At 47.6% G+C, this 15,963-nt stretch overlaps 1 protein-coding gene across 4 annotated transcripts in view; it reads left to right on the forward strand.

The window, feature by feature from the left end:
- The first annotated feature begins 910 nt into the window (after window positions 1–910).
- LOC311588919 (uncharacterized protein) overlaps window positions 911–15,963 on the forward strand; it is an 85,966-nt gene continuing 70,913 nt past the window's right edge. For 3 of the 4 annotated variants that reach the window (XR_014776363.1, XM_084767015.1, XM_084767013.1), the window contains exons 1-8: window positions 911–1,116; window positions 4,225–4,354; window positions 5,348–5,441; window positions 6,073–6,378; window positions 7,830–8,085; window positions 9,089–9,218; window positions 10,085–10,172; window positions 15,217–15,516. Coding sequence is in view for 3 of the 4 variants with exons in the window: in XM_084767015.1 (XP_084623141.1) it covers window positions 4,349–4,354; window positions 5,348–5,441; window positions 6,073–6,378; window positions 7,830–8,085; window positions 9,089–9,218; window positions 10,085–10,172; window positions 15,217–15,516 (1,180 nt within the window). In the remaining variant the exon portion in view is untranslated. The remainder of the gene's footprint in view (window positions 1,117–4,224; window positions 4,355–5,347; window positions 5,442–6,072; window positions 6,379–7,829; window positions 8,086–9,088; window positions 9,219–10,084; window positions 10,173–15,216; window positions 15,517–15,963) is intronic. The other variant, XM_084767014.1, reaches the window with a different exon arrangement.

Consider the following 15,963-nt stretch of genomic DNA (forward strand, 5'->3'; position numbering starts at 1 on the left):
GATGTTGGTACTTGTGTGAATTATAAGGCAAACGTCTGTGTTTCCAGATGGTGTCAGGGACCCTGGGAAAGGGCTGTTCAACACCATAGTCTGACTCCCAGAATCAGAGCAAACAACTGTGCTTCTGTGGGACAGAGAAGCATCCAGGAGAGAGGCGGTCAGGCTTTAGCAGTGCTGAGACCAAAGGAAGACAGTAGGATTGTGGTCTGGCCCAGAGTTCCCACAGCAAGTATGGCCTCCCCCACCCCTGCCTTCCCCACGGGCCATGCTCTCCTGTGTTCCCCTGACCCCTCCCCTGCTGCCTTTTTCTCTTTCTGCCTCTTGGTGAAGAAGTTGCCAGACTCCTCTTTCCCAGTTAGTATTCATTAGCTACAATTTTGGACATGATCCTAACTTACAAAGTGATGGATTTAAAAATTGTTTGTTATCAGGGTGTGGTGGTGCACACCTTTAATCCCACCACTTGGAAGGCAGAGACAGGCAGATCACTGTGAGTTGGAGGCAATCTTGGGCTACAAAGCAAATCCAGGACACCCAGGGCTACATATAGAAACTGCGTCTTGAAGAAACAAAAACAAAAATGTTAAAAAACATAAATGAGTAAATAAATAAAATGAACAAAAGCCCCAAGCTAAAAGGCACCCCTGGGAGGGATCTCTGTTTGATTTGAACTGGCAAGATCCACTACTAATCCAGATCTGTTTGTTTTTTGTTTTTGTTTTGTGTTTTGAGACAGGGTTTCTCTGTGTAGCCCTGGTTGTCCTGGAGGTCACTCTGTAGACAAGGCTGGCCTCCAATTTACAGAGATTCCTCTGTCCTTGTCTCCTGAGTGTGGGATTAAAGGGTGTGCCACCCACCTGGCTTAATCCACCTTTTTTGAGGTAGGAAGACACACCTTTAATCAGATCTGCTGGAAGCCAATATAAGGAGGGGGAAGAAGGCAGCACTTGCTCCTTTCCTGTTGCCTCCATAGCCAGTCCATTCTTTCCCTGGCCCTGGAGCCAACCTTTCCAGGAGTCCAGTGTCTACTGAGGACAGCTGAAAGATCCAGCCTTTGCCAGTAAAGAACTTTCCCATTCCTGGTCGGCCAGTTTTGGGTTAATTGGACCATAGCCTGTAAGTAATTCTAACAGATCCCCTATAAACTCCCCTTTAAAATTCTATACACTTTGCTACTCTAGAGGACTCAGAATAATACAGCAGGCATAGTTCTATGGAGTTATCAAAAGAGTAATTAAGGCTTGCTATGGAGCCCTGGAGTTCAGTATCAGAAAAGACTGGGCTCTCATGGGACATTGTTTAAGGTAGGTAGGCTGTGTTGATGTAGGGCATATTCTTTTTGTTGGGTGGGGCACCATATTCTAACTCCTTCATATGGGGCTTTGCAGAGCTGCTGGGCCTGTAGATGGGGAGACATCCCAGACTCCTGCTGGCACATCAGGAGGTGAAGGCCATGCTATGCTTCTGGGGTTTTGTTGTTTGTTTTGTTTGGTTTTTTGGTCTGTTTGGATGGTTGGTTGGTTTTTTGTTTGTTTGGTTAGTTTTTTTTTCCGGTTTTTTTGAGACAGGGTTTCTCTATGTAGCCTTGGCTGTCCTGGACTCACTTTGTAGACCAGGCTGGCCTCGAACTCACAGCGATCCGCCTGCCTCTGCCTCCCGCCTGCCTCTGCCTCCCGAGTGCTGGGATTAAAGGCGTGCACCACCACGCCCGGCGGTTTTTTGTTTTCTAAGACAGGGTTTCTCTGCCTAGCCTTGCCTATCCTAGACTGACTTTGTAGACCACACTGATCCTCCTGCCTCTGCCTCCCAAAGGCTGGGATTACAGGCGATCTAGGGAGGAAGACAGAAGTTCATGCTCATCCTTGTTTTCAAAGTGGGTTTCAAGATAGCTGCAGATAAATGAGACACTGTCAAAAGAGACCAAAACCAAGACAACCCAGCGACAAGGTTTCCATACTCTTGAGATTAGTGACCTGTCTCCTTATTCTCAGTAGTGGTCCCTGTTGCCCTCAACAGGTGTGTTGTAGTGGCGCTGCCATTAATCCCAGCACTGGGAGGCAGAGGCAGGACGATTACTGTGAGTTCAAGGCTAGCCTGGTCTGCAAAGAGAGTCTCAGGACAGCCAGGGCCACATAGAGAAATCCTGTCTTGAAAAATTAAAAAAAAAAAAAAGAAAAGAAAAGAAAGAAACAAGCAAGCAAGCAAGCAAGCAAACAAACAAAAAACCCAGCTAGATGAGGTAGGGCACACCTTTAATACCACCACCACAGAGGCAGATCGCTGTGATTTGGAAGCCACACTGGTCTACAAAGTGAAACCCCCAAATCAAACCAACCAACCAAACAACAACAAACCATTGTGCCCTTGCAGCTGAGTGCTTCTGAGGGACAGAGAAACCTGCAGGACCCAGGAGTTCGGGCTGTAGCAGTGCTCAGACAACAGGAGAGACACTAGGGTTTGAGGTTTGGGCCAGAGTTCACATATCCATTGACACCTTCACCATAGCTGGCCCCACTGTGCCACCACTCCTGCCTTTCCCACAGGCTGTGCTCTCCTGTTCTCCTGTCTCCTCCTCTGCTTCCCTTTTCTCTTTGTGCCTCTTGGAGAAGAACTTTCGAGGTTCCACTTTCCTGTTTATTATGGCTTAGCTACAGTTTTTGCAATGTAACAGTTTAAAAAATTTTTCTTTATGTCTAAGTTTTTCAATCAAATTTTAAACAAAGTGAAGACATTTAATAGATGTTTTAAACTTTTTTTCCCTCCTGAGACAATGTTTCTCTGTGTAGTCTGGCTGTCCTGTACTGGCTCTGTAGACCAGGCTGGCCTTGAACTCATAGTGATCCTCCTGCCTCTGCTTCCCAAATTTTGGGATTACAGGCCTTTGCCACCATACCTTCTTTCCCAGTTTCTCTTTGTTTTTGTTTTGGTTTGTTTTTTAGACAGGGTTTCTCTGTCTAGTATGGGCTGTCCTGGACTCCGTGATCCACCTGCCTCCACCTCCAGAGTGCTGGGATTAAAGGCTTCATTCCCATAGGCTATGTTATCTGTTACCATTATTCAATTTTGATATTTCATAGGTGTACCAACAACCACTTAAAAAGATTTTTTGTTCATCCTTTGAGATAGGGTCTCTCTGTTAGCGTTGGCTTCTGTGGATAGGCCAGTGTAGACCAGGCTGGCCTTGAACTCACAGAGATCTGCCTGCCTCTGTCTCCTGAGTGCTGGAGTTAAAGGTTTGTGCCACAAAATTTTTTAAATTTAAATAATTTATTCAGATTACATCTCAATTGTTATCCCCCCACTTATATCTTCCCTTTTCCCTTCCTTTCCCGATTCACCTCTCCTAGACCTGTGACAGAAGGAGACCATTCCCCCACCATATGATCACAGCCTTTCAGGTCTTATCTGGGTAGCCTGCTTCCCCTTCCTCTGAGTGCCACCAGGCCTCCCCACCAAGGGGAAGTGACCAAACTGGGCACCAGAGTTCATATCAGTCAGTGCCTGCTCTCCATACAACTGGGGAAGATGTGCTGTCCATTGGCTACATCTGAATAGGAGGTCTAAGTTTACTGCATTCATTGTCCTTGGTTGCTACAATAGCTTGTGCAGGTCCCCTGGGTCCTGATCAGCCATCCTTGATGGTTTTATAGAGGACCACACCTTTAATCCCAGCATTGGTGTCAGGGAGCTAGAGGCAGGCTGATCACTGTGATGTCCTGGAAAGCTTAGTCTAAATTTAGTGAATTCCAGGATGACCAGGACTATGTAAAGAAACCCCATTTCAAAAAAAAAAAAAAAGACCTAAGGCTGGAGAGATGGCTGAGAGGTTTAGAGCACCATCTGCTCTTCCAGAGGTCCTGAGTTCAATTCCCAGCAACCACATGGTGGCTCACAACCATCTATAATGAGATCTGGTGCCCTCTTCTGCCCTGCAGGTGTACATGCAGGCAAGACATTGTATAAATAATACATAAATAAACCTGAAAAAGAAAGAAAGAACCAAAGAAAGATGAATTAGCTGAGCTCGGTTTTACTTAGATTCTTTGAGTATTTCAATTGAGGCTCTGTGTCAGGCCCAAGATCCAGAAACCTGGCTCCTGCCTCAGCCTCCTGGGATGGGATTAAGAGCTCAGGCTGACCTTCTGCTGGCCCACCCTAACATCCTGTAGCCTGGGCCTACTCCACTCACTTCCCAGAGATTTATAAAGTGTTGCTTCTCCACAGGGTTCTCAGCCTTGCAGAAGTGAGCACAGCTCTCGGTCCACACTCCAGACTCTTTTGTGCCCATCAAGACACAGCGGATCCTTGTTCCCAAATTGGTGGAGCAAAGGAAGCTCAGGAGCCAAAAATGCAGGTGAGTTGGGGGATCCACTCCTGTGTTTCCTGGAGGATGGCTGTGCTGTTTGTCTTCAACTCATCTCAGAAGGCTCACAGCCTCAGAGTGTGTCTCTGTTGTGCTTCTCCACTCCACTTGGATGTGAGGTCATCGGGTCCTCATAGGAAGCCTCCTGGAATGTTCTGGTACCGTGTTCATTGTGCACCCAAGGGAATGTACATGGCAAATCATCATTAAATGCCCTGAATGGGAACACATCTGCAATTTGCAGAGGCACAAGAAGCAGCACTAAACTTGTTCCTGGGTTTTTAGTCTTTAGTTAGTTAAGGCAGCATCTTTTTTTGATTTGGTTTGGTATGGTTTTCTAGACATTTAACCCTGGCTGTCCTGGGCTCAGTTTGTAAGCCAGGTTATCCTCAAACTCATGAAGATCTACCTCCCCCTGCCACCTACTGCAGAAATTAAATGCATGGGCCAGCAAACCCCACTTGAGGCAGGATCTTATTGATCCGATGGCTAGCCCACAACCCACTATGTAGTCAAGAAGGACACTGAATGTGTGAGCCTCCCTACACCTCTCAGGAAAGAGCTGGGATCATGGCCACCCACCAAGCACCCCTGTGATGTGATATGGGCTGCAGAAATACTGGTTCACAATGTTTGTCTGGTCCCTTAGTATGCTTGAATAGTTGGAGTTCATTATTATGAGATTTGAAGATGGATTTTTAGCCCATGGAGAACAGTAAGGAGATTGGGGAGCTGGAGAGAGAGGCTGAGGTCTTCTGAAAGACGAGGTTCTTCTGTTTCTTATCTTTCACTCCATCAAGGGCACCTACACTATTCACTGGAGTTTTTCCTGGTTAAACTTCAGGACCAAGCTTTCCCATGAGGTGACAATGAGCCAGCACCTGGATGCAAGAGGCAGGCTCCTGAGTCCATGCACAGCACAGAGACAGAGATTCCCATGGCATGAGAACTGTTTTAATATTTTATGTATCCATTTCTGCACAGAGAGAAGCACAGCAAGTCCGAAGACCGAGAAACACCCAAGGCGCCAACGTGCAGCAGAGACGGAGGCAGAGGCAGGAAGACCAAAGGGCCTCAGGTATGCAGAGTCGAGTCTGCTAAAACCAAATTCTTCTTATGTATTTCTTAATTCTGTGGCTTGTGAATATATGCAGGACCCCAGATGTCCACAGCTGTGACAAGGGTAGACTGGCACTCTGTGGTGCCAGGTCTCTGCCCTCACAGAAGACCCAAAGGTTCAGAAACTGTGAGAGCCTCCCTGGGTCAGAGGTGGTCATGAGTCTGTGTAGGCAAAGCGTTCCCAGGTAGCACTTGTCCTGTGAGATCTCTTTGCATCCTGAGATTTATTTCTAAAACTGAAGATACTTACAGTGTCCCGGTGCATGCTAAGAGCCGGATGGCCAGGCCTGGTGACAGGCAGAGGCAGGTGGATCGTTCTGAGATTGAGGCCAGCCTGGTCTACAAAGTGAGTCCAGGACAGCCAAAAATACACAGAGAAACCTTGTCTCAAAAAACAAATACAAACAAACAAACAAACAAACAAAGGAGAGCAGTATAGATGCTGAGTCCTGGGCTGGTTGACATAATCTCTTGGTGACTGCATGAGGTCACTTCTGGCTGCTCAGTGTGCAGGAAGAGTCCCTAAGAAAGGTTCAGATGAGCTTCTGCATGATGTCATAGCACTCATCACATCCTTCTGTCCCTACCAGGTCCTTCCCATGGCCCATGGACTGATCCTGAAATCAGGGTCTTTCTGCAGGAGTGGGAAGTAGTTGAGCAGGAAGTCGGCCACCCAGGTGGGAAGATCCACAAGAAGACCAGACTGATTTGCCAGCGCCTCGGTCAACAGGGCCTGAGGATGAGCTGGACAAGCTGTTTCAACCTGCTGCTCACCATGCAGAATCTGCACAAGACTGTATGTAATGAGAGACCAGGGATCAAACCCTTGTTCTTTCCTTATGCAGAGGCCCTGTACAAGATCCTGGGCCCCAGGGACCCGAGAAGCCAAGTGCCAGGTGAGTGTTCTGGGTAGACTGTTGAAGTCCTCTTCTAGAGAGTGGCATCAGCTGGCCTGTCCTTCATGAGCACAGAGCAGAGCACACAGTGGAGGGAAGGCCGTTTCCCTCAGGCCTCTATTGCACATAGCAGGAAAGTCTGGCCTCTCTCTGGGTCATTTTGCTGTCACCCAAGGGCATGGAATTTGGACTAGTACATAGTTGACTATGGTAAACAGGCCAACAGATTACTTAGCCTGATTCAGGGTGAGGGTGGGTGCCATGCTTATGACCGTAAAAGGGACTTTTACTCTCCTGGCTCAGCTGTGGTCTGGGAGGCTTACTGCCTCCTGCTGGCCTAGGCCTAGCCCTGGAAGCTTGTAGGCTGCAAACAATCCAACCCAGGCCTAGAATGTTTTCAACCTCTGACAGTTCCTGCTTAGGCAGCTCACCTTTCCTTGTTATTTCTGAGCTGTGGTTGGTTGAACTCAGCTGTTCTGCCTCAAACTCTTCTCTCAGATGACTCAGCTAATTCAGCTTTTCTGTCAGCCAGAATTGCTCTACTTGGCCTCAAACTAACTCTGAAATCTGGTCTGATCTTCTGGCCCTTTTGTGGCTCCTTCAGTCTTCACCTGAGTTCTCTCTCTGAAACCCATGTCTCTATTACTGTTGTAGTAAAACTGCTTCCTGGGATGGAGACGTGGTGAAGAGCACTGCCTGTTCTTCCAAGGTTCATGAGTTCAATGCCCAGGAACCACGTGGTGGCTCACAACCATGTATAATAGAATCTGGTGTCTTCTTCCTGCAAGTAGGCACATATGAAGGCAGAATGCTGTATATAAATAATAAATTAATAAGTCTTACAAAAACCCTGATTTATAAATAAATTAAAAGCAAAAGAAAACAAAAATCTGGGTGTACTGGCACATGCCTTAAATCCCAGCACTCAAGAGGCAGAAGCAGGGGGATCTCTGAGTTTGAGGCCAGCCTGGTCTACAAAGTGAGTCAGGACAGCCAAGGCTAAACAGACAAAACCTGTATTAAAATAAAGCAAAAAACACAAACTACAAACACAAAAAAGAAAAGCCCTGTTTTCCCATTCCTCTCTTCTCAGGAAAGTTGGACTTATCGGCTTCTGTCAAATATTTTATGATATGTCACGTTTTCTGCCACTGGATTGGACATAGCTTTCAAACATGGGTGCTCCCTTCTAAACTAATTTTACCGTCGTTTGGCATTAAAGGCATGCACCAGCACACCTGGGCCTAAGCTTTTCTTTACCTGATATGAGGTCTACACCAGGTTGGCCTTGAACTCAAATCTGTTTGCCTCTGTCTCCTGGATTGAAAGAGTGTTTGTATTCCAGCCAGATCACATAGACCTAGATCTTTTAATGTGATCTCTTGCCAGAACAGCCATGTTGTGAATTAACATTCCTCTACATATGATCTCTCTGTTTCTTCTCCTCTCAGATCCTCCCTATGATGGGGCTGGTAACCTCCAGTCTCCGATGTACCCTCAACCTCCCATGGCCTTCCTGCCTCCCGAGTACCATCCTTGGAGTTTAGGCATCCCTGCACCTTCTGGAGAGCCTGAATGGAACCCACCACTGATGATGTCCAGGGAGGAGTCACTGGTTCCCAGATGGGATCCCTGGGGCCCCCATTATCTGATGGCTCCACCGCTACATCCAGCGTCTGTTCCTGCAGACACCAGCCTTCAGCCATGGTGAAATACTGACAACAACCCAAGTCTTCCATGGAGATGTCTATGAAGAAACTCTCCTTTTCCTCCTCCTCCTCCTCCTCCTCCTCCTCCTCCTTGTCTTTTTCCTCGTTTATCTCCTCCTCCTTCTGCTCCTCCTCTCTTCTCCTTGTCATTACTGTTGGGGGTCATAAGTACAGGCAGGCAGGGGATGTGGTACTTACTGCTGGGAGTTCATTTCTAGGTGACCTGGCACCTGCCCTCTGCCCTCTGTCTCCTCCAGACTCCTGACACTGTCTCCCATACTACAAGGGCAGCCTCTGCGTCCACTCAACACCTTTTCATTCCCTAGCCTTCTTGTTAAGGAACTCAGGGTCAGTGTCTCACAGCCTCCAATTCAATGCAATAGAAACTATTCAGAGCTTGAGATGGATCTGGGGGCTGGTGTGATGTAAATCAATTAAGAGAATATCAAAGCTAACCTAGATATTTAAGTTTCAGATACTGAATGAATGTCCAGGGACATTGCCACCATTTTGAAAAAAGATTTATTTATGTAACAGTGTTTTGCCTGCACAACATCAGAAGGACAGAAGAGGGCACCAGCTCTCATTATAGATGGCTGAGAGGTTAGAGCACCATCTGGTCTTCCATAGGTCCTGAGTTCAATTCCCAGCAACCACATGGTGGCTCACAACCATCTATAATGAGATCTGGTGTACATCCTGGCAAGGCTTGTATAAATAATACATAAATAAATCAAAAGAAAGAAAGAAAGAAAGAAAGAAAGAAAGAAAGAAAGAAAGAAACTTGAATTAGTTGACCTTGGTTTTAGTTAGACTCTTGGGTTAATTAAATTGAGACTCCGTGTCAGGCTCAAGATATCCACAAATCTGGTTCCTGCCTCAGCCTCCTGAGATGGGATTAATAGCTCAGGCTGACCTTCTGCTGGCCCACCCTAATATCTTGTAGCATGGGCCTACTCCACTCACATCCCAGAGACTTATAAAAGGCTGCTTCTCCACAGGGTTCTCAGCCTTGCAGAAGTGAGCAGAGCTCTCGGTCCACACTCCAGACTCTGTTGCGCCCATCAAGACACAGCGGATCCTAGTTCCCAGCTCAGTGGAGCAAAGGAAGCTCAGGAGCCAAAAATGCAGGTGAGTTGGGGGATCCACTCCTGTGTTTCCTGGAGGATGGCTGTGCTGTTTGTCTTCAACTCATCTCAGAGGGCCCACAGCCTCAGAGTGTGTCTCTGCTGTGCTTCTCCACTCCACTTGGATGTGAGGTCATCGGGTCCTCATAGGAAGGCTCCTGGAATGTTCTTGTACCGTGTTCATTGTGCACCCAAGGGAATGTATATGGCAAATCATCATTAAATGCCCTGAATGGGAACACATCTGCAATTTGCAGAGGCACAAGAAGCAGCACTAAACTTTTTCTTAGGTTTTTAGTCTTTAGTTAGTTGAGGCAGCATCTTTTTAGTTTGGTTGTGTTTTGGATTTTGAGACATTTAACCCTGGCTGTCCTGGGCTCAGTTTTTAAACCAGGTTAGCCTCAATCTCATGAATATATACCTCCCCCTGCCACCCAAGTGCAGGGATTAAATGCATGGGTCACCAAACCCCACTTGAGGCAGCACCTTATTGATCCGTGGTTCCCAATGTTTGTCTCGTCCCTTAGTATGCTTGAATAGTTAGAGTTCATTATATGAGATTTGAAGATGAATTTTTAGCCCATGGAGAACAGAAAGGAGATTGGGGAGAAAGTGTGCTGGAGAGAGAGGCTGAGGTCTTCTGAAAGAAGAGGTGCTTCTGTTTCTTATCTTTTACTCCATCAAGGGCACATACACTATTCACTGGAGTTTTTCTCTGGTTAAACTTCAGTACCAAGCTTTCCCATGAGGTGACAATGAGCCAGCACCTGGATGCAAGAGGCAGGCTCCTGAGTCCATGCACAGCACAGAGACAGAGATTCCCATTGCATGAGAACTGTTTTAATATTTTATGTATCCATTTCTGCACAGAGAGAAGCACAACAAGTCCGAAGACCCAGAAACACCCACGGAGCCAACGTGCAGCGGAGGCAGAGGCAGGAAAACCAAAGGGCCTCAGGTATGCAGAGTCAAGTCTGTGCTCAAACCAAACTCTTCTTATGTATTTCTTAATTCTGTGGCTTTTGAGTATATGCAAGACTCCAGATGCCCACAGCTGTGACAAGGGTAGACTGGCACTCTGTGGTGCCAGGTCTCTGCCCTCACAGAAGACCCAAAGGTTCAGAAACTGTGAGAGCCTCCCTGGGTCAGAGGTGGTCATGAGTCTGTGTAGGCAAAGCGTTCCCAGGTAGCACTTGTCCTGTGAGATCTCTTTGCATCCTGAGATTTATTTCTAAAACTGAAGACACTTACAGTGTCCCGGTGCATGCTAAGAGCCGGATGGCCAGGCCTGGTGACAGGCAGAGGCAGGTAGATCGTTCTGAGATTGAGCCAGCCTGGTCTACAAAGTGAGTCCAGGACAGCCAAGCCTACACAGAGAAACCCTGTCTCAAAAAACGAAAACAAACAAACAAAAAAGGAGAGCAGTGTCGATGCTGAGTCCTGGGCTGGTGGCATAATCTCTTGGTGACTGCATGAGGTCACTTCTGGCTGTTTAGTGTGCAGGAAGAGTCACTAAGAAAGGTTCAGATGAGCTTCTGCATGATGTCATAGCACTCATCACATCCTTCTGTCCCTACCAGGTCCTTCCCATGGCCCATGGACTGATCCTGAAGTCAGGGTCTTCCTGCAGGAGTGGCAAGTAGTTGAGCAGGAAGTCGGCCACCCAGGCGGGAAGATCCACAAGAAGACCAGACTGATATGCCAGCGCCTCGGTCAACAGGGCCTGAGGATGAGCTGGACAAGCTGTTTCAACCTGCTGCTCACCATGCAGAATCTGCACAAGACTCTATATAATGAGAGACCAGGGATCGAACCCTTGTTCTTTCCTTATGCAGAGGCCCTGTACAAGATCCTGGGCCCCAGGGACCGGAGAAGCCAAGTGCCACGTGAGTGTTCTGGGTAGACTGTTGAGGTCCTCTTCTAGAGAGTGGCATCAGCTGGCCTGTCCTTCATGAGCACAGAGCAGAGCACACAGTGGAGGGAAGGCCATTTCCCACAGGCCTCTATTGCACATAGCAGGAAAGTCTGGCCTCTCTCTGGGTCATTTTGCTGCCATCCAAGGGCATGACTAGTACATAGTTGACTATGACAAAGTGGCCAACAGGTTACTTAGCCTGATTCAGGGTGAGGGTGGGTGCCATGCTTATGACTGTAAAAGGGACTTTTACTCTCCTGGCTCAGCTGTGGTCTGGGAGGCTTACTGCCTCCTGCTGGCCTAGGCCTAGCCCTGGAAGCTTGTAGGCTGCAAACAATCCAACCCAGGCCTAGAATGTTTTCAGCCTCTGACACTTCCTGCTTAGGCAGCTCACCTTTCCTTCTTCTTTCTGAGCTGTGGTTGGTTGAACTCAGCTGTTCTGCCTCAAACTCTTCTCTCAGATGACTCAGCTAATTCAGCTTTTCTGTCAGCCAGAATTGCTCTACTTGGCCTCAAACTAACTCTGAAATCTGCTCTGATTTTCTGGCCCTTTTGTGGCTCCTTCAGTCTTCACCTGAGTTCTCTCTCTGAAACCCATGTCTCTATTACTGTTATAGTACAACTGCTTCCTGGGCTGGAGACGTGGTGAAGAGCACTGCCTGTTCTTCCAAGGTTCATGAGTTCAATGCCCAGGAACCACGTGGTGGCTCACAACCATGTATAATAGAATTTGCTGCCTTCTTCCTGCAAGCAGGCACATATGAAGGCAGAATGCTGTATATAAATAATAAATTAATAAGTCTTACAAAAACCCTGATTTATAAATAAATTAAAAGCAAAAGAAAACAAAAATCTGGGTGTACTGGCACATGCCTTTAATCCCAGCACTCAAGAGGCAGAAGCAGGGGGATCTCTGAGTTTGAGGCCAGCCTGGTCTACAAAGTGAGTCAGGACAGCCAAGGCTAAACAGACAAAACCTGTATCAAAATAAAGCAAAAAACACAAACTACAAACACAAAAAAGAAAAGCCCTGTTTTCGTTTTCCTCTCTCTTCTCAGGCAAGTTGGGCTTATTGGCTTCTGTCAAATCATTATGATTGGTCAGGTTTTCTGCCACTGGATTGGACATAGCTTTCAAACATGGGTGCTCGCTTCTAAACTAACTTTACCCTTGTTTGACATTAAAGGCATGCACCAGCACACCTGGGCCTAAGCTTTTCTTTACCTGATATGAGGTCTACACCAGGTTGGCCTTGAACTCAAATCTGTTTGCATCTGTCTCCTGGATTGAAAGAGTGTTTGTATTCCAGCCAGATCACATAGACCTAGATCTTTTAATGTGATCTCTTGCCAGAACAGCCATGTTGTGAATTAACATTCCTCTACATATGATCTCTCTGTTTCTTCTCCTCTCAGATCCTCCCTATGATGGGGCTGGTAACCTCCAGTCTCCGATGTACCCTCAACCTCCCATGGCCTTCCTGCCTCCCGAGTACCATCCTTGGAGTTTAGGCATCCCTGCACCTTCTGGAGAGCCTGAATGGAACCCACCACTGATGATGTCCAGGGAGGAGTCACTGGTTCCCAGATGGGATCCCTGGGGCCCCCATTATCTGATGGCTCCACCGCAATATCCTGCCTCTGTCTCTGCAGACACCAGCCTCCAGCCATGGTGAAATTCTGACAACAACCCAAGTCCTCCATGAAGCTGTCTATGAAGAAACTCTCTCCTCCTCCTCCTCCTCCTCCTCCTCCTCCTTGTCTTTTTCCTCGTCTATCTCCTCCTCCTCCTCCTTCTACTCCTCCTCTCTTCTCCTTGTCATTACTGTTGGGGGTCATAAGTACAGGCAGGCAGGGGATGTGGTACTTACTGCTGGGAGTTCATTTCTAGGTGACCTGGCACCTGCCCTTTGCTCTCTGTCTCCTCCAGACTCCTGACACTGTCTCCCATACTACAAGGGCAGCCTCTGCATCCACTCAACACCTCTTCATTCCCTAGCCTTCTTGTTAAGGAACTTAGGTTCAGTGTCTCACAGCCTCCAAGTCAATGCAATAGAAACTATTCAGAGCTTGAGATGGATCTGGGGGCTGGTGTGATGTAATGTCAATTAAGAGAATATCAAAGCTAACCTAGATATTTAAGTTTCAGATACTGAATGAATGTCCAGGGACATTGCCACCATTTTGAAAAAAGATTTATTTATGCAACAGTGTTTTGCCTGCACAACATCAGAAGGACAGAAGAGGGCATCAGCTCTCATTATAGATGGCTGAGAGGTTAGAGCACCATCTGGTCTTCTATAGGTCCTGAGTTCAATTCCCACAACCACATGGTGGCCCACAACCATCTATAATGACATCTGGTGTACATCCTGGCAAGGCTTGTATAAATAATACATAAATAAATCAAAAGAAAGAAAGAAAGAAAGAAAGAAAGAAAGAAAGAAACTTGAATTAGTTGACCTTGGTTTTAGTTAGACTCTTGGGTTAATTAAATTGAGACTCCGTGTCAGGCTCAAGATATCCACAAATCTGGTTCCTGCCTCAGCCTCCTGAGATGGGATTAATAGCTCAGGCTGACCTTCTGCTGGCCCACCCTAATATCTTGTAGCATGGGCCTACTCCACTCACATCCCAGAGATTTTTAAAGAGCCGCTTCTCCACAGGGTTCTCAGCCTTGCAGAAGTGAGCAGAGCTCTCAGTCCACACTCCAGACTCTGTTGCGCCCATCAAGACACAGCGGATCCTAGTTCCCAGCTCAGTGGAGCAAAGGAAGCTCAGGAGCCAAAAATGCAGGTGAGTTGAGGGATCCACTCCTGTGTTTTCTGGAGGATGGCTGTGCTGTTTGTCTTCAACTCATCTCAGAGGGCCCACAGCCTCAGAGTGTGTCTCTGCTGTGCTTCTCCACTCCACTTGGATGTGAGGTCATCGGGTCCTCATAGGAAGGCTCCTGGAATGTTCTTGTACCGTGTTCATTGTGCACCCAAGGGAATGTATATGGCAAAACATCATTAAATGCCCTGAATGGGAACACATCTGCAATTTGCAATTTTTAGCCCATGGAGAACAGTAAGGAGATTGGGGAGCTGGAGAGAGAGGCTGAGGTCTTCTGAAAGTAGAGGTGCTTCTGTTTCTTATCTTTCACTCCATCAAGGGCACCTACACTATTCACTGGAGTTTTTCCTGGTTAAACTTCAGGACCAAGGTTTCCCATGAGGTGACAATGAGCCAGCACCTGGATGCAAGAGGCAGGCTCCTGAGTCCATGCACAGCACAGAGACAGAGATTCCCATTGCATGAGAAGTGTTTTAATATTTTATGTATCCATTTCTGCACAGAGAGAAGCACAGCAAGTCCGAAGACCCAGAAACACCCACGGAGCCAACGTGCAGCAGAGGCAGAGGCAGAGGCAGGAAAACCAAAGGGCCTCAGGTATGCAGAGTCGAGTCTGTGCTCAAACCAAACTCTTCTTGTGTATTTCTTAGTTCTGTGGCTTGTCAGTATATGCAAGACCCCAGATGCCCACAGCTGTGACAAGGGTAGACTGGCACTCTGTGGTGCCAGGTCTCTGCCCTCACAGAAGACCCAAAGGTTCAGAAACTGTGAGAGCCTCCCTGGGTCAGAGGTGGTCATGAGTCTGTGTAGGCAAAGCGTTCCCAGGTAGCACTTGTCCTGTGAGATCTCTTTGCATCCTGAGATTTATTTCTAAAACTGAAGACACTTACAGTGTCGCAGTGTGTGTTAAGAGCCGGATGGCCAGGCCTTGTGACACAGGCCTGTAATCCCAGGTCTCGGGAGGCAGAGCCAGGTGGTTCGTTGTGAGTTTGAGGCCAGCCTTGTCTACAAAGTGAGTCTAGGACAGCCAAGTCTACACAGAGGAACCCTGTCTTAAAAAAATACAAAAACAAAAACCAAAATAACAAACAAAAAGAGCAGTATAGCTCCTCAGTCCTGGGCTGGTGGCATAATCTCTTGGTGACTGCATGAGGTCACTTCTGGCTGCTCAGTGTGCAGGAAGAGTCCCTAAGAAAGGTTCAGATGAGCTTCTGCATGATGTCACAACACTCATCACATCCCTCTGTCCCTAGCAGGTCTTTCCCATGACCATTGGACGGATCCTGAAATCAGGGTCTTCCTGCAGGAGTGGGAAGTAGTTGAGCAGGAAGTCGGCCATCCAGGCGGGAAGATCCACAAGAAGACCAGACTGATTTGCCAGCGCCTGGGTCAGATGGGCCTGAAGAAGAGCTGGACAAGCTGTTTTAACCTGCTGCTCACCATGCACAAGACTCTCCGTAATGAGAGACCAGGGACTCAACCCTTGTTCTCCCCGTATGCAGAGGCCCTGTACAGGATTCTGGGCCCCAGGGACCTGAGAAGCCAAGTGCCAAGTGAGTGTCTTCTGGATAGATTGTTGAGGTCCTCTAGAGAGTGGCATCAGCTGGCCTGTCCTTCATGAGCACAGAGCAGAGCACACAATGGAGGGCAGCCCGTTTCCCACAGGCCTCTATTGCACATAGCAGGAAAGTCTGGCCTCTCTCTGTGTCTTTTTACTGTCACCCTAAGGGGATGAAATTTGGACTCCATACATAGTTGACTATGACAAACAGGCCAACAGATTACTTAGCCTGATTCAGGGAGAGGGAGAGTGCCATGCTTATGACTGTACAAGGAACTTTTACTCTCCTTGCTCAGCTGTGCTCTGGGAAGCTTACTACCTCCTGCTGCCTAGGCCTGGTCCTAGAAGCCTATGGGCTGCAAACAATCCAACCCAGGCCTAGAATGTTTTCAGCCTCTGACACTTCCTGCTTAGGCAGCTCACCCTTCCTTGTTCTTTC

Source organism: Acomys minous (assembly GCF_964271855.1).
Source record: "Acomys minous genome assembly, chromosome: 18".
Lineage (NCBI taxonomy): Eukaryota > Metazoa > Chordata > Mammalia > Rodentia > Muridae > Acomys > Acomys minous.